Here is a 27468-nt window from a genome sequence, read left to right as displayed (position 1 = left end):
TTCCAAATAAAATTATCTTCTGCTTTTCATCGTTAATCTCTCGAAAATTAAAGAAATATGTTTAGGTACAAGCGTCAAGTTCATCTAAGATTTTTTTACAGACAACGCAAAAAAGAAATCCGAGTCCTAGATAGATTGCGAGTTCCCTCGCTAACGAAATAAGCAGAAGCCGTTATCTGTATAGGCTCTGAATCGGATTCGTTTGTTTTTATCCCAAGGTCTAACATTCTAATCATCGTAAGTTTGATTCTTATAATAGCCAAACATTAAAATGATAAGATAAACTGAAAATAAGCTAAATAATTTTCCCTATCTGCCGCCCGGGCTTTAACAGATAAACAAATTTATTTGTATTAACATAAGGCGTTTGTTGACGACTAGAATTTATAGGCACCAAGGCTTTCGACAAAAAAAGGTTTCGTTAATAAAACTTTAAATGGCGGACGACCGAAAGAACCCGAGATATCAAATGGTGGATGGCATTGCGCAGCCTGCTTCGTTTAATCCGGATTGCGTCAAAGAGGCGTTGAATTATGATCCTGCAGATGACGACTTGTTCATCGTGTCTTTTCCCAAGTCTGGTACGACTTGGACGCAGATGGTGGTGTATTTAATTTTGAGTGATGGTAAACCTCCCAGAACTGTGCAAGAGCTTTTCGCTTCAAGCCCCTTCTTGGAGAAATACGGTGTTGAGGCTGTGGAACGTATGGCAAAACCTGGCACTATTAAAGGTAACTTATGAAATTCGCTTAACTTAGATCCATCTAGCGAGTCTTCTTACTTTTACACGTATTTCCGACAGGAAACCACATTACTCGGTTCAAGGTTTACGATTCTAGTTTCGAGTTTTTTAAGCGATTTTTAATTTCGTGGTAAATAAATAACGGCCATTAAACAAAAGCTACACACAAAGTGGCTTGCCATATTGGTCGAGAGATGTCTCTGATGTCAATTACGTCGTCGTTAATACAATTAAATGATCGGAATAGTTTATTAACTGAATTGTATAACACAGTTTGACTATAGATTGTTGCAATATTTTATCTATTACAGTACAATTAATGTTCGAAAATATTTAAAAAATATGACACTTGAAACGTTTATGAAATTCGGATAACGATTTGAGATAAATGTTTTTGCGAACATAATCCAGATTTCATCCCACAAGTTACTTTTTTTTTTCGTTGCGGTCCCGCCAATCGTCGGTAATGACGAATTGACTTTAACCAGTATTTGTTTGAATCTGTAACATAATAAATGGAACTAAGCCTCAAAAACGTCATATCTTTGTTCAGGTTTGGAGTGTACGTTCTAAGACCAATTTTGTACTATAGAGTTTGACTTTTTCCAACTTTAAACTTTCTTGAAGTTCACAGAAAATTTGTGTAGTTTTTTCTTATGGTATATTTCATTTTAAAAGTAATTGCTAGTTGATTTGTAGAATTAAATATAAAATTAAGCGAAAGCCAGTCTATGTGCAGGAGAAACGTGCACTAGTGTAGACGTAGCTTTATTTCCCACGTTGGTGTACCCTACACGATAGCTATCGCGTTTTCTAGCCCGGATTTTTTAACCTGTTTATTTTTAAATGAAAACTGTCTTTTGGAACGTGAACGAATTACCGGACCATTTCATAATACATAAGCGTTTACTGCACTTTTTAAAGAACCAGTTTAGCAGTCGTATCGAATTAACGGAAAGGTATATTAATATTATGAAAAATTGGTGAATAAGTAGATAAGTCCATAATGAAAAGGGATAATAAAGCTAAACCCTAAACAAATTTGAAGAAATTTAAAAAATACTAATAGCTCGTACCGATAGGTCTTCGAGCGGATGAAAACGCGAAACTCGGACCAAATAGATCTTCGAGTGAATAATTAAATAAAATAAAATAAAATAGCCAGAAAATCCAACGGTAGACCGGTTTCGTCCTATTTGGGACTCGTCAGTACCGTGCGGGAAATCTGGCTTGCGACTATAACACCGAATAGAGAAACTAAGCCTAAATATTAAAAATTTCAAAACGAGTTGCATAGCAACGGAAAGCCGAATAGGGGGAGAGTGGTGGAGATTATTATATACGTAATGTTAAGTTAAAAGGAACCACCTATGGACTGCATTGTACAGGATGAAAAATTGGTGAATAAGTAGATAAGTCCATAATGAAAAGGGATAATAAAGCTAAACCCTAAACAAATTTGAAGAAATTTAAAAAATACTAATAGCTCGTACCGATAGGTCTTCGAGCGGATGAAAACGCGAAACTCGGACCAAATAGATCTTCGAGTGAATAATTAAATAAAATAAAATAAAATAGCCAGAAAATCCAACGGTAGACCGGTTTCGTCCTATTTGGGACTCGTCAGTACCGTGCGGGAAATCTGGCTTGCGACTATAACACCGAATAGAGAAACTAAGCCTAAATATTAAAAATTTCAAAACGAGTTGCATAGCAACGGAAAGCCGAATAGGGGGAGAGTGGTGGAGATTATTATATACGTAATGTTAAGTTAAAAGGAACCACCTATGGACTGCATTGTACAGGATGAAAAATTGGTGAATAAGTAGATAAGTCCATAATGAAAAGGGATAATAAAGCTAAACCCTAAACAAATTTGAAGAAATTTAAAAAATACTAATAGCTCGTACCGATAGGTCTTCGAGCGGATGAAAACGCGAAACTCGGACCAAATAGATCTTCGAGTGAATAATTAAATAAAATAAAATAAAATAGCCAGAAAATCCAACGGTAGACCGGTTTCGTCCTATTTGGGACTCGTCAGTACCGTGCGGGAAATCTGGCTTGCGACTATAACACCGAATAGAGAAACTAAGCCTAAATATTAAAAATTTCAAAACGAGTTGCATAGCAACGGAAAGCCGAATAGGGGGAGAGTGGTGGAGATTATTATATACGTAATGTTAAGTTAAAAGGAACCACCTATGGACTGCATTGTACAGGATGAAAAATTGGTGAATAAGTAGATAAGTCCATAATGAAAAGGGATAATAAAGCTAAACCCTAAACAAATTTGAAGAAATTTAAAAAATACTAATAGCTCGTACCGATAGGTCTTCGAGCGGATGAAAACGCGAAACTCGGACCAAATAGATCTTCGAGTGAATAATTAAATAAAATAAAATAAAATAGCCAGAAAATCCAACGGTAGACCGGTTTCGTCCTATTTGGGACTCGTCAGTACCGTGCGGGAAATCTGGCTTGCGACTATAACACCGAATAGAGAAACTAAGCCTAAATATTAAAAATTTCAAAACGAGTTGCATAGCAACGGAAAGCCGAATAGGGGGAGAGTGGTGGAGATTATTATATACGTAATGTTAAGTTAAAAGGAACCACCTATGGACTGCATTGTACAGGATGAAAAATTGGTGAATAAGTAGATAAGTCCATAATGAAAAGGGATAATAAAGCTAAACCCTAAACAAATTTGAAGAAATTTAAAAAATACTAATAGCTCGTACCGATAGGTCTTCGAGCGGATGAAAACGCGAAACTCGGACCAAATAGATCTTCGAGTGAATAATTAAATAAAATAAAATAAAATAGCCAGAAAATCCAACGGTAGACCGGTTTCGTCCTATTTGGGACTCGTCAGTACCGTGCGGGAAATCTGGCTTGCGACTATAACACCGAATAGAGAAACTAAGCCTAAATATTAAAAATTTCAAAACGAGTTGCATAGCAACGGAAAGCCGAATAGGGGGAGAGTGGTGGAGATTATTATATACGTAATGTTAAGTTAAAAGGAACCACCTATGGACTGCATTGTACAGGATGAAAAATTGGTGAATAAGTAGATAAGTCCATAATGAAAAGGGATAATAAAGCTAAACCCTAAACAAATTTGAAGAAATTTAAAAAATACTAATAGCTCGTACCGATAGGTCTTCGAGCGGATGAAAACGCGAAACTCGGACCAAATAGATCTTCGAGTGAATAATTAAATAAAATAAAATAAAATAGCCAGAAAATCCAACGGTAGACCGGTTTCGTCCTATTTGGGACTCGTCAGTACCGTGCGGGAAATCTGGCTTGCGACTATAACACCGAATAGAGAAACTAAGCCTAAATATTAAAAATTTCAAAACGAGTTGCATAGCAACGGAAAGCCGAATAGGGGGAGAGTGGTGGAGATTATTATATACGTAATGTTAAGTTAAAAGGAACCACCTATGGACTGCATTGTACAGGATGAAAAATTGGTGAATAAGTAGATAAGTCCATAATGAAAAGGGATAATAAAGCTAAACCCTAAACAAATTTGAAGAAATTTAAAAAATACTAATAGCTCGTACCGATAGGTCTTCGAGCGGATGAAAACGCGAAACTCGGACCAAATAGATCTTCGAGTGAATAATTAAATAAAATAAAATAAAATAGCCAGAAAATCCAACGGTAGACCGGTTTCGTCCTATTTGGGACTCGTCAGTACCGTGCGGGAAATCTGGCTTGCGACTATAACACCGAATAGAGAAACTAAGCCTAAATATTAAAAATTTCAAAACGAGTTGCATAGCAACGGAAAGCCGAATAGGGGGAGAGTGGTGGAGATTATTATATACGTAATGTTAAGTTAAAAGGAACCACCTATGGACTGCATTGTACAGGATGAAAAATTGGTGAATAAGTAGATAAGTCCATAATGAAAAGGGATAATAAAGCTAAACCCTAAACAAATTTGAAGAAATTTAAAAAATACTAATAGCTCGTACCGATAGGTCTTCGAGCGGATGAAAACGCGAAACTCGGACCAAATAGATCTTCGAGTGAATAATTAAATAAAATAAAATAAAATAGCCAGAAAATCCAACGGTAGACCGGTTTCGTCCTATTTGGGACTCGTCAGTACCGTGCGGGAAATCTGGCTTGCGACTATAACACCGAATAGAGAAACTAAGCCTAAATATTAAAAATTTCAAAACGAGTTGCATAGCAACGGAAAGCCGAATAGGGGGAGAGTGGTGGAGATTATTATATACGTAATGTTAAGTTAAAAGGAACCACCTATGGACTGCATTGTACAGGATGAAAAATTGGTGAATAAGTAGATAAGTCCATAATGAAAAGGGATAATAAAGCTAAACCCTAAACAAATTTGAAGAAATTTAAAAAATACTAATAGCTCGTACCGATAGGTCTTCGAGCGGATGAAAACGCGAAACTCGGACCAAATAGATCTTCGAGTGAATAATTAAATAAAATAAAATAAAATAGCCAGAAAATCCAACGGTAGACCGGTTTCGTCCTATTTGGGACTCGTCAGTACCGTGCGGGAAATCTGGCTTGCGACTATAACACCGAATAGAGAAACTAAGCCTAAATATTAAAAATTTCAAAACGAGTTGCATAGCAACGGAAAGCCGAATAGGGGGAGAGTGGTGGAGATTATTATATACGTAATGTTAAGTTAAAAGGAACCACCTATGGACTGCATTGTACAGGATGAAAAATTGGTGAATAAGTAGATAAGTCCATAATGAAAAGGGATAATAAAGCTAAACCCTAAACAAATTTGAAGAAATTTAAAAAATACTAATAGCTCGTACCGATAGGTCTTCGAGCGGATGAAAACGCGAAACTCGGACCAAATAGATCTTCGAGTGAATAATTAAATAAAATAAAATAAAATAGCCAGAAAATCCAACGGTAGACCGGTTTCGTCCTATTTGGGACTCGTCAGTACCGTGCGGGAAATCTGGCTTGCGACTATAACACCGAATAGAGAAACTAAGCCTAAATATTAAAAATTTCAAAACGAGTTGCATAGCAACGGAAAGCCGAATAGGGGGAGAGTGGTGGAGATTATTATATACGTAATGTTAAGTTAAAAGGAACCACCTATGGACTGCATTGTACAGGATGAAAAATTGGTGAATAAGTAGATAAGTCCATAATGAAAAGGGATAATAAAGCTAAACCCTAAACAAATTTGAAGAAATTTAAAAAATACTAATAGCTCGTACCGATAGGTCTTCGAGCGGATGAAAACGCGAAACTCGGAACAAATAGATCTTCGAGTGAATAATTAAATAAAATAAAATAAAATAGCCAGAAAATCCAACGGTAGACCGGTTTCGTCCTATTTGGGACTCGTCAGTACCGTGCGGGAAATCTGGCTTGCGACTATAACACCGAATAGAGAAACTAAGCCTAAATATTAAAAATTTCAAAACGAGTTGCATAGCAACGGAAAGCCGAATAGGGGGAGAGTGGTGGAGATTATTATATACGTAATGTTAAGTTAAAAGGAACCACCTATGGACTGCATTGTACAGGATGAAAAATTGGTGAATAAGTAGATAAGTCCATAATGAAAAGGGATAATAAAGCTAAACCCTAAACAAATTTGAAGAAATTTAAAAAATACTAATAGCTCGTACCGATAGGTCTTCGAGCGGATGAAAACGCGAAACTCGGACCAAATAGATCTTCGAGTGAATAATTAAATAAAATAAAATAAAATAGCCAGAAAATCCAACGGTAGACCGGTTTCGTCCTATTTGGGACTCGTCAGTACCGTGCGGGAAATCTGGCTTGCGACTATAACACCGAATAGAGAAACTAAGCCTAAATATTAAAAATTTCAAAACGAGTTGCATAGCAACGGAAAGCCGAATAGGGGGAGAGTGGTGGAGATTATTATATACGTAATGTTAAGTTAAAAGGAACCACCTATGGACTGCATTGTACAGGATGAAAAATTGGTGAATAAGTAGATAAGTCCATAATGAAAAGGGATAATAAAGCTAAACCCTAAACAAATTTGAAGAAATTTAAAAAATACTAATAGCTCGTACCGATAGGTCTTCGAGCGGATGAAAACGCGAAACTCGGACCAAATAGATCTTCGAGTGAATAATTAAATAAAATAAAATAAAATAGCCAGAAAATCCAACGGTAGACCGGTTTCGTCCTATTTGGGACTCGTCAGTACCGTGCGGGAAATCTGGCTTGCGACTATAACACCGAATAGAGAAACTAAGCCTAAATATTAAAAATTTCAAAACGAGTTGCATAGCAACGGAAAGCCGAATAGGGGGAGAGTGGTGGAGATTATTATATACGTAATGTTAAGTTAAAAGGAACCACCTATGGACTGCATTGTACAGGATGAAAAATTGGTGAATAAGTAGATAAGTCCATAATGAAAAGGGATAATAAAGCTAAACCCTAAACAAATTTGAAGAAATTTAAAAAATACTAATAGCTCGTACCGATAGGTCTTCGAGCGGATGAAAACGCGAAACTCGGACCAAATAGATCTTCGAGTGAATAATTAAATAAAATAAAATAAAATAGCCAGAAAATCCAACGGTAGACCGGTTTCGTCCTATTTGGGACTCGTCAGTACCGTGCGGGAAATCTGGCTTGCGACTATAACACCGAATAGAGAAACTAAGCCTAAATATTAAAAATTTCAAAACGAGTTGCATAGCAACGGAAAGCCGAATAGGGGGAGAGTGGTGGAGATTATTATATACGTAATGTTAAGTTAAAAGGAACCACCTATGGACTGCATTGTACAGGATGAAAAATTGGTGAATAAGTAGATAAGTCCATAATGAAAAGGGATAATAAAGCTAAACCCTAAACAAATTTGAAGAAATTTAAAAAATACTAATAGCTCGTACCGATAGGTCTTCGAGCGGATGAAAACGCGAAACTCGGACCAAATAGATCTTCGAGTGAATAATTAAATAAAATAAAATAAAATAGCCAGAAAATCCAACGGTAGACCGGTTTCGTCCTATTTGGGACTCGTCAGTACCGTGCGGGAAATCTGGCTTGCGACTATAACACCGAATAGAGAAACTAAGCCTAAATATTAAAAATTTCAAAACGAGTTGCATAGCAACGGAAAGCCGAATAGGGGGAGAGTGGTGGAGATTATTATATACGTAATGTTAAGTTAAAAGGAACCACCTATGGACTGCATTGTACAGGATGAAAAATTGGTGAATAAGTAGATAAGTCCATAATGAAAAGGGATAATAAAGCTAAACCCTAAACAAATTTGAAGAAATTTAAAAAATACTAATAGCTCGTACCGATAGGTCTTCGAGCGGATGAAAACGCGAAACTCGGACCAAATAGATCTTCGAGTGAATAATTAAATAAAATAAAATAAAATAGCCAGAAAATCCAACGGTAGACCGGTTTCGTCCTATTTGGGACTCGTCAGTACCGTGCGGGAAATCTGGCTTGCGACTATAACACCGAATAGAGAAACTAAGCCTAAATATTAAAAATTTCAAAACGAGTTGCATAGCAACGGAAAGCCGAATAGGGGGAGAGTGGTGGAGATTATTATATACGTAATGTTAAGTTAAAAGGAACCACCTATGGACTGCATTGTACAGGATGAAAAATTGGTGAATAAGTAGATAAGTCCATAATGAAAAGGGATAATAAAGCTAAACCCTAAACAAATTTGAAGAAATTTAAAAAATACTAATAGCTCGTACCGATAGGTCTTCGAGCGGATGAAAACGCGAAACTCGGACCAAATAGATCTTCGAGTGAATAATTAAATAAAATAAAATAAAATAGCCAGAAAATCCAACGGTAGACCGGTTTCGTCCTATTTGGGACTCGTCAGTACCGTGCGGGAAATCTGGCTTGCGACTATAACACCGAATAGAGAAACTAAGCCTAAATATTAAAAATTTCAAAACGAGTTGCATAGCAACGGAAAGCCGAATAGGGGGAGAGTGGTGGAGATTATTATATACGTAATGTTAAGTTAAAAGGAACCACCTATGGACTGCATTGTACAGGATGAAAAATTGGTGAATAAGTAGATAAGTCCATAATGAAAAGGGATAATAAAGCTAAACCCTAAACAAATTTGAAGAAATTTAAAAAATACTAATAGCTCGTACCGATAGGTCTTCGAGCGGATGAAAACGCGAAACTCGGACCAAATAGATCTTCGAGTGAATAATTAAATAAAATAAAATAAAATAGCCAGAAAATCCAACGGTAGACCGGTTTCGTCCTATTTGGGACTCGTCAGTACCGTGCGGGAAATCTGGCTTGCGACTATAACACCGAATAGAGAAACTAAGCCTAAATATTAAAAATTTCAAAACGAGTTGCATAGCAACGGAAAGCCGAATAGGGGGAGAGTGGTGGAGATTATTATATACGTAATGTTAAGTTAAAAGGAACCACCTATGGACTGCATTGTACAGGATGAAAAATTGGTGAATAAGTAGATAAGTCCATAATGAAAAGGGATAATAAAGCTAAACCCTAAACAAATTTGAAGAAATTTAAAAAATACTAATAGCTCGTACCGATAGGTCTTCGAGCGGATGAAAACGCGAAACTCGGACCAAATAGATCTTCGAGTGAATAATTAAATAAAATAAAATAAAATAGCCAGAAAATCCAACGGTAGACCGGTTTCGTCCTATTTGGGACTCGTCAGTACCGTGCGGGAAATCTGGCTTGCGACTATAACACCGAATAGAGAAACTAAGCCTAAATATTAAAAATTTCAAAACGAGTTGCATAGCAACGGAAAGCCGAATAGGGGGAGAGTGGTGGAGATTATTATATACGTAATGTTAAGTTAAAAGGAACCACCTATGGACTGCATTGTACAGGATGAAAAATTGGTGAATAAGTAGATAAGTCCATAATGAAAAGGGATAATAAAGCTAAACCCTAAACAAATTTGAAGAAATTTAAAAAATACTAATAGCTCGTACCGATAGGTCTTCGAGCGGATGAAAACGCGAAACTCGGACCAAATAGATCTTCGAGTGAATAATTAAATAAAATAAAATAAAATAGCCAGAAAATCCAACGGTAGACCGGTTTCGTCCTATTTGGGACTCGTCAGTACCGTGCGGGAAATCTGGCTTGCGACTATAACACCGAATAGAGAAACTAAGCCTAAATATTAAAAATTTCAAAACGAGTTGCATAGCAACGGAAAGCCGAATAGGGGGAGAGTGGTGGAGATTATTATATACGTAATGTTAAGTTAAAAGGAACCACCTATGGACTGCATTGTACAGGATGAAAAATTGGTGAATAAGTAGATAAGTCCATAATGAAAAGGGATAATAAAGCTAAACCCTAAACAAATTTGAAGAAATTTAAAAAATACTAATAGCTCGTACCGATAGGTCTTCGAGCGGATGAAAACGCGAAACTCGGACCAAATAGATCTTCGAGTGAATAATTAAATAAAATAAAATAAAATAGCCAGAAAATCCAACGGTAGACCGGTTTCGTCCTATTTGGGACTCGTCAGTACCGTGCGGGAAATCTGGCTTGCGACTATAACACCGAATAGAGAAACTAAGCCTAAATATTAAAAATTTCAAAACGAGTTGCATAGCAACGGAAAGCCGAATAGGGGGAGAGTGGTGGAGATTATTATATACGTAATGTTAAGTTAAAAGGAACCACCTATGGACTGCATTGTACAGGATGAAAAATTGGTGAATAAGTAGATAAGTCCATAATGAAAAGGGATAATAAAGCTAAACCCTAAACAAATTTGAAGAAATTTAAAAAATACTAATAGCTCGTACCGATAGGTCTTCGAGCGGATGAAAACGCGAAACTCGGACCAAATAGATCTTCGAGTGAATAATTAAATAAAATAAAATAAAATAGCCAGAAAATCCAACGGTAGACCGGTTTCGTCCTATTTGGGACTCGTCAGTACCGTGCGGGAAATCTGGCTTGCGACTATAACACCGAATAGAGAAACTAAGCCTAAATATTAAAAATTTCAAAACGAGTTGCATAGCAACGGAAAGCCGAATAGGGGGAGAGTGGTGGAGATTATTATATACGTAATGTTAAGTTAAAAGGAACCACCTATGGACTGCATTGTACAGGATGAAAAATTGGTGAATAAGTAGATAAGTCCATAATGAAAAGGGATAATAAAGCTAAACCCTAAACAAATTTGAAGAAATTTAAAAAATACTAATAGCTCGTACCGATAGGTCTTCGAGCGGATGAAAACGCGAAACTCGGACCAAATAGATCTTCGAGTGAATAATTAAATAAAATAAAATAAAATAGCCAGAAAATCCAACGGTAGACCGGTTTCGTCCTATTTGGGACTCGTCAGTACCGTGCGGGAAATCTGGCTTGCGACTATAACACCGAATAGAGAAACTAAGCCTAAATATTAAAAATTTCAAAACGAGTTGCATAGCTATTTGGTCCGAGTTTCGCGTTTTCATCCGCTCGAAGACCTATCGGTACGAGCTATTAGTATTTTTTAAATTTCTTCAAATTTGTTTAGGGTTTAGCTTTATTATCCCTTTTCATTATGGACTTATCTACTTATTCACCAATTTTTCATCCTGTACAATGCAGTCCATAGGTGGTTCCTTTTAACTTAACATTACGTATATAATAATCTCCACCACTCTCCCCCTATTCGGCTTTCCGTTGCTATGCAACTCGTTTTGAAATTTTTAATATTTAGGCTTAGTTTCTCTATTCGGTGTTAAAGTCGCAAGCCAGATTTCCCGCACGGTACTGACGAGTCCCAAATAGGACGAAACCGGTCTACCGTTGGATTTTCTGGCTATTTTATTTTATTTTATTTAATTATTCACTCGAAGATCTATTTGGTCCGAGTTTCGCGTTTTCATCCGCTCGAAGACCTATCGGTACGAGCTATTAGTATTTTTTAAATTTCTTCAAATTTGTTTAGGGTTTAGCTTTATTATCCCTTTTCATTATGGACTTATCTACTTATTCACCAATTTTTCATCCTGTACAATGCAGTCCATAGGTGGTTCCTTTTAACTTAACATTACGTATATAATAATCTCCACCACTCTCCCCCTATTCGGCTTTCCGTTGCTATGCAACTCGTTTTGAAATTTTTAATATTTAGGCTTAGTTTCTCTATTCGGTGTTATAGTCGCAAGCCAGATTTCCCGCACGGTACTGACGAGTCCCAAATAGGACGAAACCGGTCTACCGTTGGATTTTCTGGCTATTTTATTTTATTTTATTTAATTATTCACTCGAAGATCTATTTGGTCCGAGTTTCGCGTTTTCATCCGCTCGAAGACCTATCGGTACGAGCTATTAGTATTTTTTAAATTTCTTCAAATTTGTTTAGGGTTTAGCTTTATTATCCCTTTTCATTATGGACTTATCTACTTATTCACCAATTTTTCATCCTGTACAATGCAGTCCATAGGTGGTTCCTTTTAACTTAACATTACGTATATAATAATCTCCACCACTCTCCCCCTATTCGGCTTTCCGTTGCTATGCAACTCGTTTTGAAATTTTTAATATTTAGGCTTAGTTTCTCTATTCGGTGTTATAGTCGCAAGCCAGATTTCCCGCACGGTACTGACGAGTCCCAAATAGGACGAAACCGGTCTACCGTTGGATTTTCTGGCTATTTTATTTTATTTTATTTAATTATTCACTCGAAGATCTATTTGGTCCGAGTTTCGCGTTTTCATCCGCTCGAAGACCTATCGGTACGAGCTATTAGTATTTTTTAAATTTCTTCAAATTTGTTTAGGGTTTAGCTTTATTATCCCTTTTCATTATGGACTTATCTACTTATTCACCAATTTTTCATCCTGTACAATGCAGTCCATAGGTGGTTCCTTTTAACTTAACATTACGTATATAATAATCTCCACCACTCTCCCCCTATTCGGCTTTCCGTTGCTATGCAACTCGTTTTGAAATTTTTAATATTTAGGCTTAGTTTCTCTATTCGGTGTTATAGTCGCAAGCCAGATTTCCCGCACGGTACTGACGAGTCCCAAATAGGACGAAACCGGTCTACCGTTGGATTTTCTGGCTATTTTATTTTATTTTATTTAATTATTCACTCGAAGATCTATTTGGTCCGAGTTTCGCGTTTTCATCCGCTCGAAGACCTATCGGTACGAGCTATTAGTATTTTTTAAATTTCTTCAAATTTGTTTAGGGTTTAGCTTTATTATCCCTTTTCATTATGGACTTATCTACTTATTCACCAATTTTTCATCCTGTACAATGCAGTCCATAGGTGGTTCCTTTTAACTTAACATTACGTATATAATAATCTCCACCACTCTCCCCCTATTCGGCTTTCCGTTGCTATGCAACTCGTTTTGAAATTTTTAATATTTAGGCTTAGTTTCTCTATTCGGTGTTATAGTCGCAAGCCAGATTTCCCGCACGGTACTGACGAGTCCCAAATAGGACGAAACCGGTCTACCGTTGGATTTTCTGGCTATTTTATTTTATTTTATTTAATTATTCACTCGAAGATCTATTTGGTCCGAGTTTCGCGTTTTCATCCGCTCGAAGACCTATCGGTACGAGCTATTAGTATTTTTTAAATTTCTTCAAATTTGTTTAGGGTTTAGCTTTATTATCCCTTTTCATTATGGACTTATCTACTTATTCACCAATTTTTCATCCTGTACAATGCAGTCCATAGGTGGTTCCTTTTAACTTAACATTACGTATATAATAATCTCCACCACTCTCCCCCTATTCGGCTTTCCGTTGCTATGCAACTCGTTTTGAAATTTTTAATATTTAGGCTTAGTTTCTCTATTCGGTGTTATAGTCGCAAGCCAGATTTCCCGCACGGTACTGACGAGTCCCAAATAGGACGAAACCGGTCTACCGTTGGATTTTCTGGCTATTTTATTTTATTTTATTTAATTATTCACTCGAAGATCTATTTGGTCCGAGTTTCGCGTTTTCATCCGCTCGAAGACCTATCGGTACGAGCTATTAGTATTTTTTAAATTTCTTCAAATTTGTTTAGGGTTTAGCTTTATTATCCCTTTTCATTATGGACTTATCTACTTATTCACCAATTTTTCATCCTGTACAATGCAGTCCATAGGTGGTTCCTTTTAACTTAACATTACGTATATAATAATCTCCACCACTCTCCCCCTATTCGGCTTTCCGTTGCTATGCAACTCGTTTTGAAATTTTTAATATTTAGGCTTAGTTTCTCTATTCGGTGTTATAGTCGCAAGCCAGATTTCCCGCACGGTACTGACGAGTCCCAAATAGGACGAAACCGGTCTACCGTTGGATTTTCTGGCTATTTTATTTTATTTTATTTAATTATTCACTCGAAGATCTATTTGGTCCGAGTTTCGCGTTTTCATCCGCTCGAAGACCTATCGGTACGAGCTATTAGTATTTTTTAAATTTCTTCAAATTTGTTTAGGGTTTAGCTTTATTATCCCTTTTCATTATGGACTTATCTACTTATTCACCAATTTTTCATCCTGTACAATGCAGTCCATAGGTGGTTCCTTTTAACTATTAATATTATGTTCTATTATGATTAGATTTTTATTTTTCAAACAACTTAATTAACTGGATAGTCGTTAAAAGGAATTATAGTCGTAACGTGATTGGTATACCTGGGACCTATTTTAATAAGCCCACGAGGAGTACAAACGAACTGGTCTTGACCATTTCGTTGTGTATTAATTTAGTTATTTATTGATAGATATTCTTAAGTATTTTAAAAGTTCAATATATCCAATGTCTTAGAATTCGAATGTCTAGTAAATAAAAATAACCCCACTTGTTAAATAGTAATTTAAATTAACGTTAACTTAAAATTTAAATAACTTTTGATGCTACTTATGTATAAATTAAATTTTATACAGATAATAGAATTGAATCTACCCTCGATTTATATCATTAATTGTGATGTAGAATAAGGATCAAGGACTTCTATGAACCTTTATTTTTTCTTGCTTTAATTTATCGATAAGGATACAAATATTAATGGATATTCAATTACTAGTGCACCTTCCGTACGGCTTAACCCCGCAGTCAGCAAAGGCCAAGTACATCGTCGTCCTTCGCAATCCCAAAGACGTCTGCGTCTCGTTTTTCCATCACACCCGCAACAGGTCATATTGCTTCGAAAACGGAGATTTCGACACTTATTTCGATATTTTCATGAACGGCGAAAACGACGTTGGGGACTACTTCGACTTTCACATGTCCTGGTACGAACATCGGAACGAGTCCAATGTCCTATTCGTCTACTACGAGGACATGAAAAAAGACCTTCGCGAACAAGTCCAGCGAATGGCTGATTTCATGGACCCCCTGATTGGTCAGAAAGTACGCCATGACGGTACTCTCTTAGATAGAATCGTAAAAAACTCCAGTCTCCCGGCCATGAAATTACTAAACTCTGATCTTAACGATCCTTTCAAAGCCGTCGGTGGCCGCGACGTTGACTTGTCTAAATTGGACATTAACAAAGGTCTTAAATACGCCTTGCAATTTGCGAAAGATAACGACTGTATGTTGTCCCAAGGAGAATCGAAGACGAAAAAAGCGAAGTTTATCCGTAAAGGAATCGTTGGCGATTGGAAGAATTGGTTTTCAGAGCAGCAAAATGATCGGATGAATAAGAAAATTGAGGAAAAGTTGCGAGGTACTGATATGTACCGATTTTGGATGAAAGGCCGGTTTTTGTAACGATTACTATATTCAAAATTTTCTATTTTGGTTGTTATTAATTAAAAAAGCAGTTATTCTTGTATTTTAAAATTGATAAGTTTTTTAATATTAATTAAGCAAATTATTATAAAATTAAATGAATTGCAATTAAATAAATATGCGTTGAAAAAAAATATCATCCAACTAATCTAGATTTAAACTGTTGATTACGCCTTGAAACCATGGGTTAAATCATTGGTATAATTGGTGAATCTATGATACTATCACTAATGTCCTGGAAGTGCTGCTCAGAAAAATAAAAACCGTTGGTTTTCACTAGGACGCACGTAACCGCACGTCGCTCAACTTTGCGACGTACAAACATGTATTATGACGCGTGCTAGTGGAAAGCTTGCTTAAAAATACTTGCTTAAAAATATGTATCAGGATAGTTAACCGCTATTCCAATCATCTACAGCGTAATGATTTGTTGTTTTTTCGGCAATCCAATGATAAACTTAAATACTTTTGATCTCTTCATTTCAAAGTTAACAAAATTTATTTTAACATAACCGTTATAATATTCAATTTATAAACGAATGAATAGGCCGATAAAATATTTCGCCTACGGTTTTCCCCCCTCAATACTAGAGGATTTCAGAAACCGGGTATGAAGGGGAAAATTCTTGTGACTTAGGTCCCGCAACTGTTACATCTTTTGAGGTATTTAAAATGTTTTGAATATTTTTTATTGCTTCTCTGTTACTGTGTACGTATTTCACACATAAATTAAGAGTTTTATAGATTGAAAATGAATCGTCTAATTAGGAAAGGAAGTTTAGCTTGCTGTGTTATGGAGTGTTCAAGTTTTAGTCGTGGTCAGCGCTTGTTAAGATTATAGCTAGTCTGCATCGACAATGATCGACTCCATAGTAACAAGATACTCAGAAAGAAATGGATCAAACGAATTCAAAGCAGGTATGATTGTCAAGATGTATATCCTGGGAAGAGAGCTAAAATTTATCAGTCAAAGAAAAATAACGTTATTAATGGAATTCATTTTAGTGTTAGTGGTAGAAAAAACATGGAAACTTCAGAATTTTAATTTTACTAGCCACGTAAAGAAGAATAATTATGATTCTCCGATTGCGCTGACCAGCTATGTAGAGAATTCGGGTTTTCGTGAATCAGACGGTCCGAGTGCGATATTAGCCATGTCAGATAAACCTAAAAGAATACGCGATAAGTGGCACTCGAATATTGAATAACCCACGCTGAATCTCTGGCACCAAGTCGTGAACTAAATAATCATCGCGAATTACCCAGATGACATCCATTCAGGGCATTCTAACCAGGAAATCATAGTCCAAGCAACCAGTAATTCGGGAAAAGTAATGACTTGTCCATTACGGCTCGTACAAAATTTCCGGAATTAAATTTCCGGACATTTCCAGGTTTTCCCTGACCACATTGCAAGGTTTTCCCTTACCATTTTTTGTAGAATAAATTACTGTTTTGAGGTAAAATATTTATTATGTATTTTTTATAAATCTTTAAAAATGTATTCGCCTAACTTTTTGGATCATTTTAAAACTCCCTTACTTTTTTGAACCTTTTCTAAATTCCCTGACTTTTCCCTGACCTTCTGGAAACATTTTCAAATTCCCTGCTTTTTCAAGGTTTTTCAGGTCGTGTACGAACCCTGTCCATCCTCAAGCCGCCTGTTGATCACCAATTATCTAGCAGTTCCGAGAGCAGAAAGCCAAATGAAATATACCAATTCCCTCGTCTAATCAGACCTTTCAGACTGAAATCCAAAGTACTTACTCCAGCTTGAAAGAAGTTCGTTCGGCATCCCCTAAACAACGGTTCTGCACATACCAAAATATCAACCAATTGGTGATATTTTAAAGTAATGTGGTTTTCTTGTTAACATGGGTGAAGCTACCTTCGATTATGCTTCTCCAGCCAAAGAGCTTATGAATTATACCGTCTTTGTTATATAAGCGGGAAATAAAATACACCAATTTTATTTTAGTTGGTCAAGAAGTTCAATTCCCTTCAAAACATCAGACCGTCTGTAGATAAACTAATAGTTCAATTAGTGTTCGTACGGGGACCCCGACCCCGACCCCGACCCCGACCCCGAAAGTCGGGGATCCCCAACTTTTGTCCCCGACCCCGACCCCGACCTCGACTGTCGCAAATCAAGTCGGGGTTTTCCACTTTTCGGGGTTATGTTTTCGTACTGTAATTTTAAATTTTCGCGCCGACGCACCCCGTTAAATCCTAAAAATATAAAATAGATAGGTTCCTTCTCTCCCTTTTTTCGTGGGCGACAATAGAATGATCCGAATGACCTTCGGCTGATGCCGCTGACGTGGTTCTCGCTTAACGCTTGATTTGGACTCGAGTCGATTTTAAGTTTTAGTTTCATAATTGCCGTTGTTTCGGGCTCTCTCAGTCTCAGCTAAGGAGTGTGGAGTTACAATTTTTGTAAATAACTTGTGAATTTATAAAACAACTTATTTAAACAATTACAATGCCTAAGCTATAGACATCTATTTTAAAATCTACCTATCTTATCTATTTTTACTATAGTCTTAGTCGATAATACAAAATAACGGTCAAAAATGCCGCCGATCAGTTTTGTAAAATATTTTCGGCGGCGTAATCGTCGGCCATTTTGGGTATGGAGATACAGGCCGGAAGGCAGGCAAGGCTGCCAGATTTCGATAGATCGAAACGGCCAACTCTCTCAAATGTTTTCGTTTTCAAAACGAAAATTTTGCGGCGTAGCTATCGACTAAGGCTATTACTAATAGTCCCTAGGCTCAGAGGCTGGCTTACACAAGATACACTATCTAATTTTAAACAGTAAAATTTCGGTATTTTTATAATTTTTCTATTCTTAATAAATACAAAGAATTTTCCATCCCCGACCCCAACACCGACTTGTTTTTCGCGGGGTTAGACCCACCCCGACCCCGACCCCAACCCCGACTTTATTTTGACCCCGTACGAACACTAAGTTCAACATTTTAAACCTATAACTAAAAATATTCTTGGGATTATGAAGAAAAAAATCTTCCGAAATGCTGTAAAATGCTTTGGAGATAAGGAAATAACTTTTTTCGGAGGAGGCTTCGGAGGGTATGATTAATTTTAGCCAAACAGGTTCTTAATATTTTATCAATTTAATATTTTATTTTAAATTGTTTTAGACCTAAAACTCCAAGCCTGCTCGATCATGTTCCCGATATTTGTTCAATGAGTGTGTAAATCATCAAAATGTAAGAAGCTTAAAATTTGTTAAAATATTTTAAATATTTTAATAATAATAGTAAATTATTTTTTATTTAAAGATTCTATAACTGATTACACTCCAGTTATTAAAATTGCTACTGACGATATTTTGAGGTACAAATTTAAAATGTTAGTTTCGATGAGTCTAAAACAGAAAGAGCTATTTCTTTCAATTCCAGTATTCAAAGAAAATTTACAAAATCAATAGATTATTTCTGGAAAGTAGTTTTTACAATATTATATCTTGTAAACAAACTTTATATTTACACATGAATCGATATAATTGCAATTTTAATTTCATAATAATTTAAATAAAAACACTATACAACTATAACTGGTACAATTTAAAATAAATGTGTGTATGCTGCCGTTTCGACACGCTTCACAAGTCTAATTAGACATAGCCGCGTTCACACTAGACACTTTCGAACCGTTTTAAAACGATTTCAAAAGACTGAAAATGTTCAATTTTATCTTTCGAAACAGTTTAAAAACTGTTCCAAAGTGTCTCGTGTGAACACGGGTTTTTTAAAGCATTTAATAACGATGGCGTACACGACAATATGTCGAAACATGTACCGCGATTTTAATTTGTTTATTAAAATTTATTTTATAGTGTACCGGTTATCGTGGTGTAGGTTTTATTTAAATTTCTTAGTTTGCACTAGTTTAGAGTGTTGCTTACGTCAGATTTTATTTCTTAATTTGCCATTGAATGGTGTCGACATACCTAGCTTTTAATATGGCTATTGATAGATGTAAAGCTGTTAGTCGAACACAACCAATTATATACAGCGTAATAAGTGTTGTTATTCGAAGCATATTAAATTTTTTATATCCGGTCGAATTTGCCAAATTTTTGTACTTCTCTCTATAGAACTAGAATTGCGAAAAAGCAAGTATATCAAATTCAAATTCAAGAATATTGTTTATTCTGTGGTTATATGATCGAAAGAGCAAATTAGCCTCCTTAAGCATCCAACTTCGGTACAAAACAAATCCTTTCAGACAAACTTTATCTTTCTAACGTGCAATAAAATATTTCCCACAAAACAGATGCGACGTGACTACCAACTCTTCCCTGGCCACAAAGGCACTCATATAAACCCGAAACAATGTTGCCACAGATATCATTCACCGACACAAAGTAGTTATAATTTGTGCTTGCTTTGAATGAAGCACGGACTTTAGCTTTAATATCAAAAAGATATTGACGACATTGATGAGATAGGAATACATTGGTCACTCTTTTGGATTTAAACATCATGTACTCTTCATTTTTGTGCTTCTTAGAACTGAAATGATATTTTGCAATCATTTCGTCCGAAAAGTCGTTTGGTATAACTTCAAGAAGCCTTTAGGGATTACTTCGCCAAATTTTATTGAAATAACGTTAGTCCTAGGCTTAAGAGTGACCCTGAAAAACAATTAACATTTATAAACTTTATTTAGGTTTAACTTATACGTAAGTCTAATTAAAAATACCTTGCTATCTATGTATAATTGAATATAAATGAAAATTCAAAAATATAAACAATCCTTTTCTTGGGAGAAGCCATGACTATTTGGTTTCAAACTTTACTCGCTAGTTTCTTTCACTGCAAAAATAATTCAGATCTACCCTAAACTTAGCCTTAGCATTACTCTTATAGTATTTCTTTAATCAAATATACAGTAAAATTATTTAAAATAAACAAAAGTGGTATAAGACAGTGACGCCTTTTTATTTCAAGTAAACAAACTTTTATAATTTTCCTTGTGTTTTTATACTTGTAAATTTTAATTAAATTTTAACAGTCATCTAGGTTAAGTGGCATTATCTACATGCTGCGTTTCTTAACCGACAGTCACTTGTTTAGGGAAACTAAGCCACCAATTTTCACGCTCACTATTAGCGGGTAAGCCTACTATAAATTCACTACCGCTGCAAGAATTATCATTTCAAAGGAAAATAAATTATAGGTCAATTGTTGGGGCCTAATTAAAAGGAAAAAATTCACTGTAGCCAATGTATTCGTTGTCTAGTACCAATTACTGCAAACGCTAATTAGTTTAATTTTCAATTTTTAATTTTTAATTAATGGCGTTGTTACTCTGGAATGTTCAGAGCTATTTATTGAAAGCGCGGCTCGTTACAAAGGTCGCTAATTGTTTCCTTTTAAAAATTAAATATCGATAATTACATTTCGCTGATAACTCATATAATAAAAGTTCCTATAAATATCGGTATAGAACATCCTCAATCATCAGAGTATCGTTCATTGAAATTCGTACCACTTCAATCTAAACCTACAACATGAAGGCAGCTGCATTGGTCGTTGTTTGCCTGATTTTGAAGACTTCGTTGGTCGTTGGTGAGTAATATTTTTAGGTATTTATTAAGGTGAACATTTTAGATTTTAGATGATTTCCAGATAAGGCCTAAGGTGGTGCCTTGGGTAATAGCCTAGCTAATTATTATTATTATTATAAGTATTTATCTTAACATTTTTGAAACTACTATAAATTTGACTTAGCGCTTAGGGGTCAGACATTCAAGGGCGTAGGATCGTTTTTGAGTTTGGAGAATACAGTGCGAGCCTCACATACCGCGAGAGGGAAGCGAGCGAGATGATACACAATATATGATATTATGAAAGTGGACAATATTTGTAAATTTTACTTCAATTGAAAGTTCAATTTGAATTCGCTCTTACTTTATTTTTAAAAGTTTTAAACGACACATTTATCTTTTTCCAAATGGTTGTAAAAACAAATTCACAATATTTCAGGGGGGAACAAACACAAGTAGAAAATTAAGAAGGGGACATTGTTCCCTGGTCCCCCTGGCTGCTTCGCCGCTGCAGAAATTTAATTTTGTGGCCATGGTACTTTGAATTTCATCAGAATACGCGGGATTTTCTGTAAAGAATTATCCATGTAAAGTTGATGGAAGGGAAATTGTAGGGTTTTGGATTTGAGGATTTTTATCCATGTTTTCGATCGGAATTGGCTAACTGTCCAACCTATCAGGAAGATCCTTAGTAAGTGACGTTTTTTAGTGTTAAACGGGCGTTTAGACAGTGGCGTAACTAAGGGGGAGGGGGCTGGTCCACTCCGGGTGCCACTCGTTTAGCGCCGTTTTGGGGGTAACACCCGACCGAGAAACAAATAAAAACTTACACCAACTATTCGAAAAACCTTTTTACACGTTTTGACTAAGTAACACCCATGCTAGCTACGCTTCTGCGTCTAGGTCATTATGCAAGAATTTGGTTAAATGAAAACATTTGTACTCACAGTACAGCCCTGAAATAAATTTGTAAATAACCTCTAATTATTTAAAAAAACTTAACCTGACAGAAACAGTTATCATAAGTAAAGTTCCTCATATTTTACCCTGGGGACGAGTGGACAGGTTACTTCTTTATCTGTGTTTTTTAACCTCGATTGAACAGTGAGTTTTTGTGGAGAGTTATTTATTTGGGATTTGGGTCGATGAAAAAAACTTTTAAGATCAAAAAACACAATTAAGTTGTCGTAACTTTTCGGAATAACAAGAAGGTTTTAGAAAAATTTATCTTGGCAACTCGAACTGCTTTTCCCCACTCTGGATAAATTTTTAAAGGTAAATGTTGTTTATGAAATAGACTTGGGTTTTGAGAGGAAGACCACTAAAAAATAATTATCCTGAAATTAGTTTCGACAAAGTAGCTTAAATCTTAAATTATATAAATAAAATTTTTGAATATAGTGACTATTATATTTTAATTCCAACGTAGTAACATGGACTAATTAACAACAGGGACGGTCCGGCATGGGAAAAAGTAAAAAAGAACAAGCATCGATGCACTCTAGCGGTACTCGCGGGCATAATAGGCTGGTGATTCAAAATAGGCGGGGGGAGTAAAATAGGGCAAGAAGCTTCCTTGGAATGCTTTTTAGATCATACTTATAGTAAAATATTCTGCTTACCGTCTGAAAGCAATTTCCAAATTTGTAACGGTTGTTATTATTATCATTGTATAATATTATTTAAAAATATAAAAGATCGTACCATGGCTTAATAGTTGCTTACCTTATTTATGATGAATAATTTAGAATTAGAAGATATCTTAGAATAAGAAGGGGAAAATGTATTATTTAACTATACTAATTATACTTTTTAACGTGATTACATAGACGGTTATGCGACACGTTTGGGGCTTCCTTTGTAAACAACAATCTTAAAATTCAAATAGCAACCGCTAAACCGTTTAAAATGTTTCCCGACAGATGGCGAAATTTCAAAAATCAGTTTCCAGTTTATGACGTTTGAATCACCAGAATAAAAAATATTTGCCTGGCAAAGCTGCTAAACGCCCTTACACTCTTTTTTGGGTCTTTATAGGGAAATGTTATAGATCTGGACCGTCCCTGTTGTTTAAGTCAATGGTGGTAATCTACGTGCTCCACTAATTACATTAATGTACCATATTTTTAGACTAAGTATTACAGGCAAACATTTTAAGCTATAAAATAATTTAAGTTTTTGCAATTTTGTCGAAAATTGCGTCTTTTAAAAATTTCCTTTAACCGGCAAAGTTACATATTTTAATTTAATCATCAAAATTTATTCTTTTTTGTTAATTTATACATTCTTTACTTTTGGCTTAAGACATTTGCAAGCTATCGCATCTGTGTTAGATATCATATATTGCAGAAGTGTTCGGATAATTAACTGCTATTTGTTTTCTTTGTCTCTCACACCAGATGCTGATCTCCTTCCATCTTACGGTGACTATGATGTGAACGATCCATTTGGTAGAAGTGCTGAACCAGGTGCACGAAGAGATGCCGAACCTGGTGCATAAAATAATTTATGTTTTCGCAATTTTAACGAAAATCGCGTCTTTTAAAAATTGCCTTTAGCCTGCAAAGTTACATGTTTCAATTTTATCATCCAAAATTTAATCTTTTTTGATAATTTATACATTCTATACTTTTGGCTTAAGAGATTTCCAAGCTATCGCATCTGTGTTAGATATCATGTATTACAGAGGTGTTCGGAGAATTAAATATTTTTTTGTTTGTCTGCCACACCAGATCCTGATCTCCTTCCATCTTATGGTGACTATGATGTTAGAGATCCATTTGGTAGAAGTGCTGAGCCGGGTGCACGAAGAGATGCCGAACCTGAGCAGTGAAATAAAATCAATAGGGCGTGCTAATCATACAATTGCCTTTTTCTCAATTTCGAAAAATAATCTTAGATCTTTACAAATGTTAAAAATTAAATTGGCGTTGTTTGAAAAAAATCTGTATTTCGATTACTTAACACTTTTGACGTGGTCTCGGCGTTTCACATTAAAAAATATTCATGAAATTTCTTTATCTGGTCTGTTGCTAGCATTCGTTTTCTGCCTATGTTTCAGTGGCACTATTAATATCATATGTAACATAATTACTCCTAAGTATGCATCTGTAAAATATTTCCATTGAAAAAAATTCAATTAGACCTTGTTTCACGCGGAACATACATTGAGCGGACCCAAAAATGCAAAAATGTTTATAATCCTTGCACTATTGAAAATGTTACCATGGAAATGTAAGCATGTGATCGCGAGGCACGAGCTAAGCTTGACATGGGCAAAGCCAGAAACGCGCGAGGAATTCTCACTAACTTCCGTTTCCCATCAGTAAAGTTGATGACGCGTATTTCGTCACGGAGTTGTAAGTGACGTGTTTTACGTCATATCCCGTGAACAAGGTTTCATTAACGAAAATGCCTTTATGGCAGACTTACGAGTGATTATGTTACATATGTTAATATTAAGAGAACTCTGCACTCAAACTCGCAGAGAAAACGCACATGCTAGTTTTTTTTTAAATATTATGGGTTTTCTATCCAGTCGTTGGTCTTAATAAATTTTCATTTAGAAACATATAAGCCTGGTTCTTTAAAATGTAAAAGCGGATGCATCTTTGTATGAAAGACTATGGTAGAAAAATCACTAATTTAAACACAAATATTTGAAATATTTAAAAATATTTTTATTGGTAAAACTTTTTCAGGCCATTTAAAGTTGGTAGTTCGTTTAATGCGAAACAAAATATTAAAGATAACTCTTGTTATCTCAGAGGTTAGACTTAATTTAAAAATCTATATTTTGGGCAGAATTAAGAGAAAACCCTGTTATTTGACATGAGATTGCGATGCTGTATTGGGTATTAACCTGTCTGATCATGGTTGTTTATTTTTAATTTGGTAGTGGCCGCGCAAGTAACAAATATTTCGTTTTTTTAATATACACATGAATTACATCAACTATAAGATTTCGTGTACTAACAAAAATATCCATTTAAAAAAGCATGGGATTACCCATTTCGTGATTAAAAATTAAAATTTGAAATTGAGATTTTTTGGTTTTCAGTGGTGAAAAACATTTTCGGTTGCCATGCCAAACCGAATGGGTAGTGCAGAGTCTCCATTTGGGAAATTTAATATCGCATATAGGTCTACATTACGCTCGACTTTGAACAAAATCGGCAATAAACACCTCGGGTACTGCCATTGTAAGAATAAATGTAAAAGGATTTCCTCAAGAATGTGTTCAGATGAGCCAGATTAGCCAGGTAATTAACAAATGGAAAACAACGTTTCTTCGTCAATCCTAGCATAATTGTTTCCCTTTTAATTGGGTGTAAGGAAAAAGGTCGCAGGCTCTTTCTTGGTATAGGCGGTGAATATTTGGGCGGTATTATAAAAACAGGCTCATATTCCCTGTTAACCTGAATGTATTATTTGGTTTTTAGAAGGCCACGCATCTTCAACAATCTTTATTAATTCTTCATTCATTTAAGTGTATGCTCGTTACGTGACCTTCTCCAAAGGTCAAAAAGTACTCGCATCGATTCGTAATGCGATGATCAGTTACGATAAACGACATGAAAGTTTGATAGCTGTACTTCCGGGTCGACTTCAATACAGCGTGTATCGAAATTATGATCTTTCCTTTCTCCTTCCGAAAAAGTTGATTCCATTATGGGCAAAAGCAAAAGCTAATGTATAATCCAATTTAAAGAAAGATGAATAAACTGTGATTTAAAATTGATTTTCTGAAGACTCTGCTCCGTCAAGCTCGGCTGTCACCCGTGTTCAAATCTCCAAGATTAAAAAAGTTGATGATTCGACATGTTTTTCTTTGTGGGATACATCAAATAACCAAGCTATTGGCCGTTTCGTTTCATTAATCTGGTAAGGACAGCTTTAAGAAAAGGAAATTATAAACGGTACATGTACATTATCAAAGATTTCCTTGATAATTAATTCGTAAATTTGTTAATTTAAAAAGAAGTCGTTATTTCTCACCTTGTTTGGGATGCTTTTTACACACAAAAGTTTCAAGGAATCTGACCGCCTACCTCGCCACCGGTGTTCGCATGATTTTTCGCGGTAAGTTAGATGTACAAAGACACATTACACATCAATCGATTGGAAATATTATGCCCTCACCGGCGTTGTTAATAATTATGAGATCCGGGTCCCGGAAGTGGGGCATTGGCCTATTTTAGTGATTTTTGGTGATTTTCGAATTTAAAAATGCACATCTTTTTTTACATTAAGACGGAATTTTGAATATTTAATTTTTATTAAGTATTGATAATTTCTGAACAACGTTTTCGGTTGCATTAATAAATTTTAGTTTTAAGTCATATTTCTGCCCAATTCGCGAGAGTCCACAACTGGGGTACGTCTTATTGTGATATTTGAAATTCGAGTCAATTGATAGTGGCTTCTTCAAACTCATTAACGTTTCACCTCCTTATTTTCAAAACCAGGTAACTTTGAAAAATTCATTTTTAATCAAATTCATCTTTTGTTTTTGAAGTTAATGTACTTAATGATTTTTCCCGTTTACTACGATATAAATAATTAACAAGCTGGCAAGCCAAAATATACCTCTCCTCGGAAGAGTTTTTAATTTTCAGTGAAGCGTAACTGAATCCGTGGTTCTGCGGTAGAACGCTCACCTGTCGTGCTAGAGGGCTCGGGTTCGAATCCCGGCCGATTAAAAAATTATACTACACCCAAAGGCCAAAAGAGGGCGCTTTTGGAAAAACCTTTTCCCTGATTCTAAGAAACTGGGTACGCAGTGATTAATCCTTTGCACCGAAAATGCGAACGCGTACGCAAGCCTGACAGACAGACCCACAGACAGACACGGTTATTGTAATACCCCTCCAGGGTACAAAGTCCCCTCGGAGAGGTAAAAAGCATTTTCATGATTTAAACTTGTCTTTCTAATTGAATCATCGTGGTTTGCACTCTTCGGTTGAGTTGAACTACGTAATGCAGCGCCCAGACGCGGATACAGGCTCTCTTTTGGAAGATATTTCTATGGTGAAATTATACTTTGCCTTATCAAATCTTCTATCTGGTAAAGACACTGCACTGGTGAGGATTTGATTCCAAATGAACTGCTCAAGGCTCTCGAAACAATAACTGAGGAACACTCTGGGGATTGTTTAACAGCGTATTACACAACGATGACATACCAAAACCATGGGGGAGGACGGAAATAAAAATACTTTTTAAGGGAAACAATAAGGATAAAGAACTCTTCGACTCATATCGACCAATATCATTATCCCAGTGTCTGTCCAAACTTTATGCCTTAGAGATAGATTAGATAAATTTGTCGAAGAAAAGAACATACTATGCGAACTACAAAACGGCT

At 35.6% G+C, this 27468-nt stretch overlaps 1 protein-coding gene and 1 long non-coding RNA gene across 4 annotated transcripts; both read left to right on the top strand.

Annotated features, from left to right (window-relative positions):
• Positions 1 to 345: 345 nt before the first annotated feature.
• Positions 346 to 17232, top strand: LOC149957324 (amine sulfotransferase-like). The gene is made up of 2 exons (XM_090165519.1): positions 346 to 731; positions 14814 to 17232. The coding sequence occupies exons 1-2, from the start codon at positions 437 to 439 to the stop codon at positions 15500 to 15502; spliced, it is 984 nt and encodes a 327-aa protein (XP_090021645.1). The 5' UTR covers positions 346 to 436; the 3' UTR covers positions 15503 to 17232.
• Positions 17233 to 17548: 316 nt separating this feature from the next.
• Positions 17549 to 24117, top strand: LOC149957323 (uncharacterized). 3 transcript variants are annotated; one of them, XR_016478478.1, is made up of 6 exons: positions 17549 to 18616; positions 18688 to 18756; positions 18829 to 19756; positions 19826 to 21123; positions 23501 to 23593; positions 23834 to 24117. It is a non-coding gene; the product is annotated as an uncharacterized LOC149957323 (long non-coding RNA). The 3 variants fall into 3 exon arrangements; XR_016478477.1 differs by having other exon boundaries at positions 18829 to 20501; positions 20567 to 21123; XR_016478476.1 differs by having other exon boundaries at positions 18829 to 20667; positions 21002 to 21123.
• Positions 24118 to 27468: the final 3351 nt, after the last annotated feature.

The sequence above is a fragment of the Leiobunum rupestre genome, chromosome 2 (genome assembly GCF_980474605.1).
Source record: "Leiobunum rupestre chromosome 2, qqLeiRupe1.1.hap1, whole genome shotgun sequence".
Classification (NCBI taxonomy): domain Eukaryota; kingdom Metazoa; phylum Arthropoda; class Arachnida; order Opiliones; family Sclerosomatidae; genus Leiobunum; species Leiobunum rupestre.
This window is presented reverse-complemented; position numbering and strand designations above follow the sequence as displayed.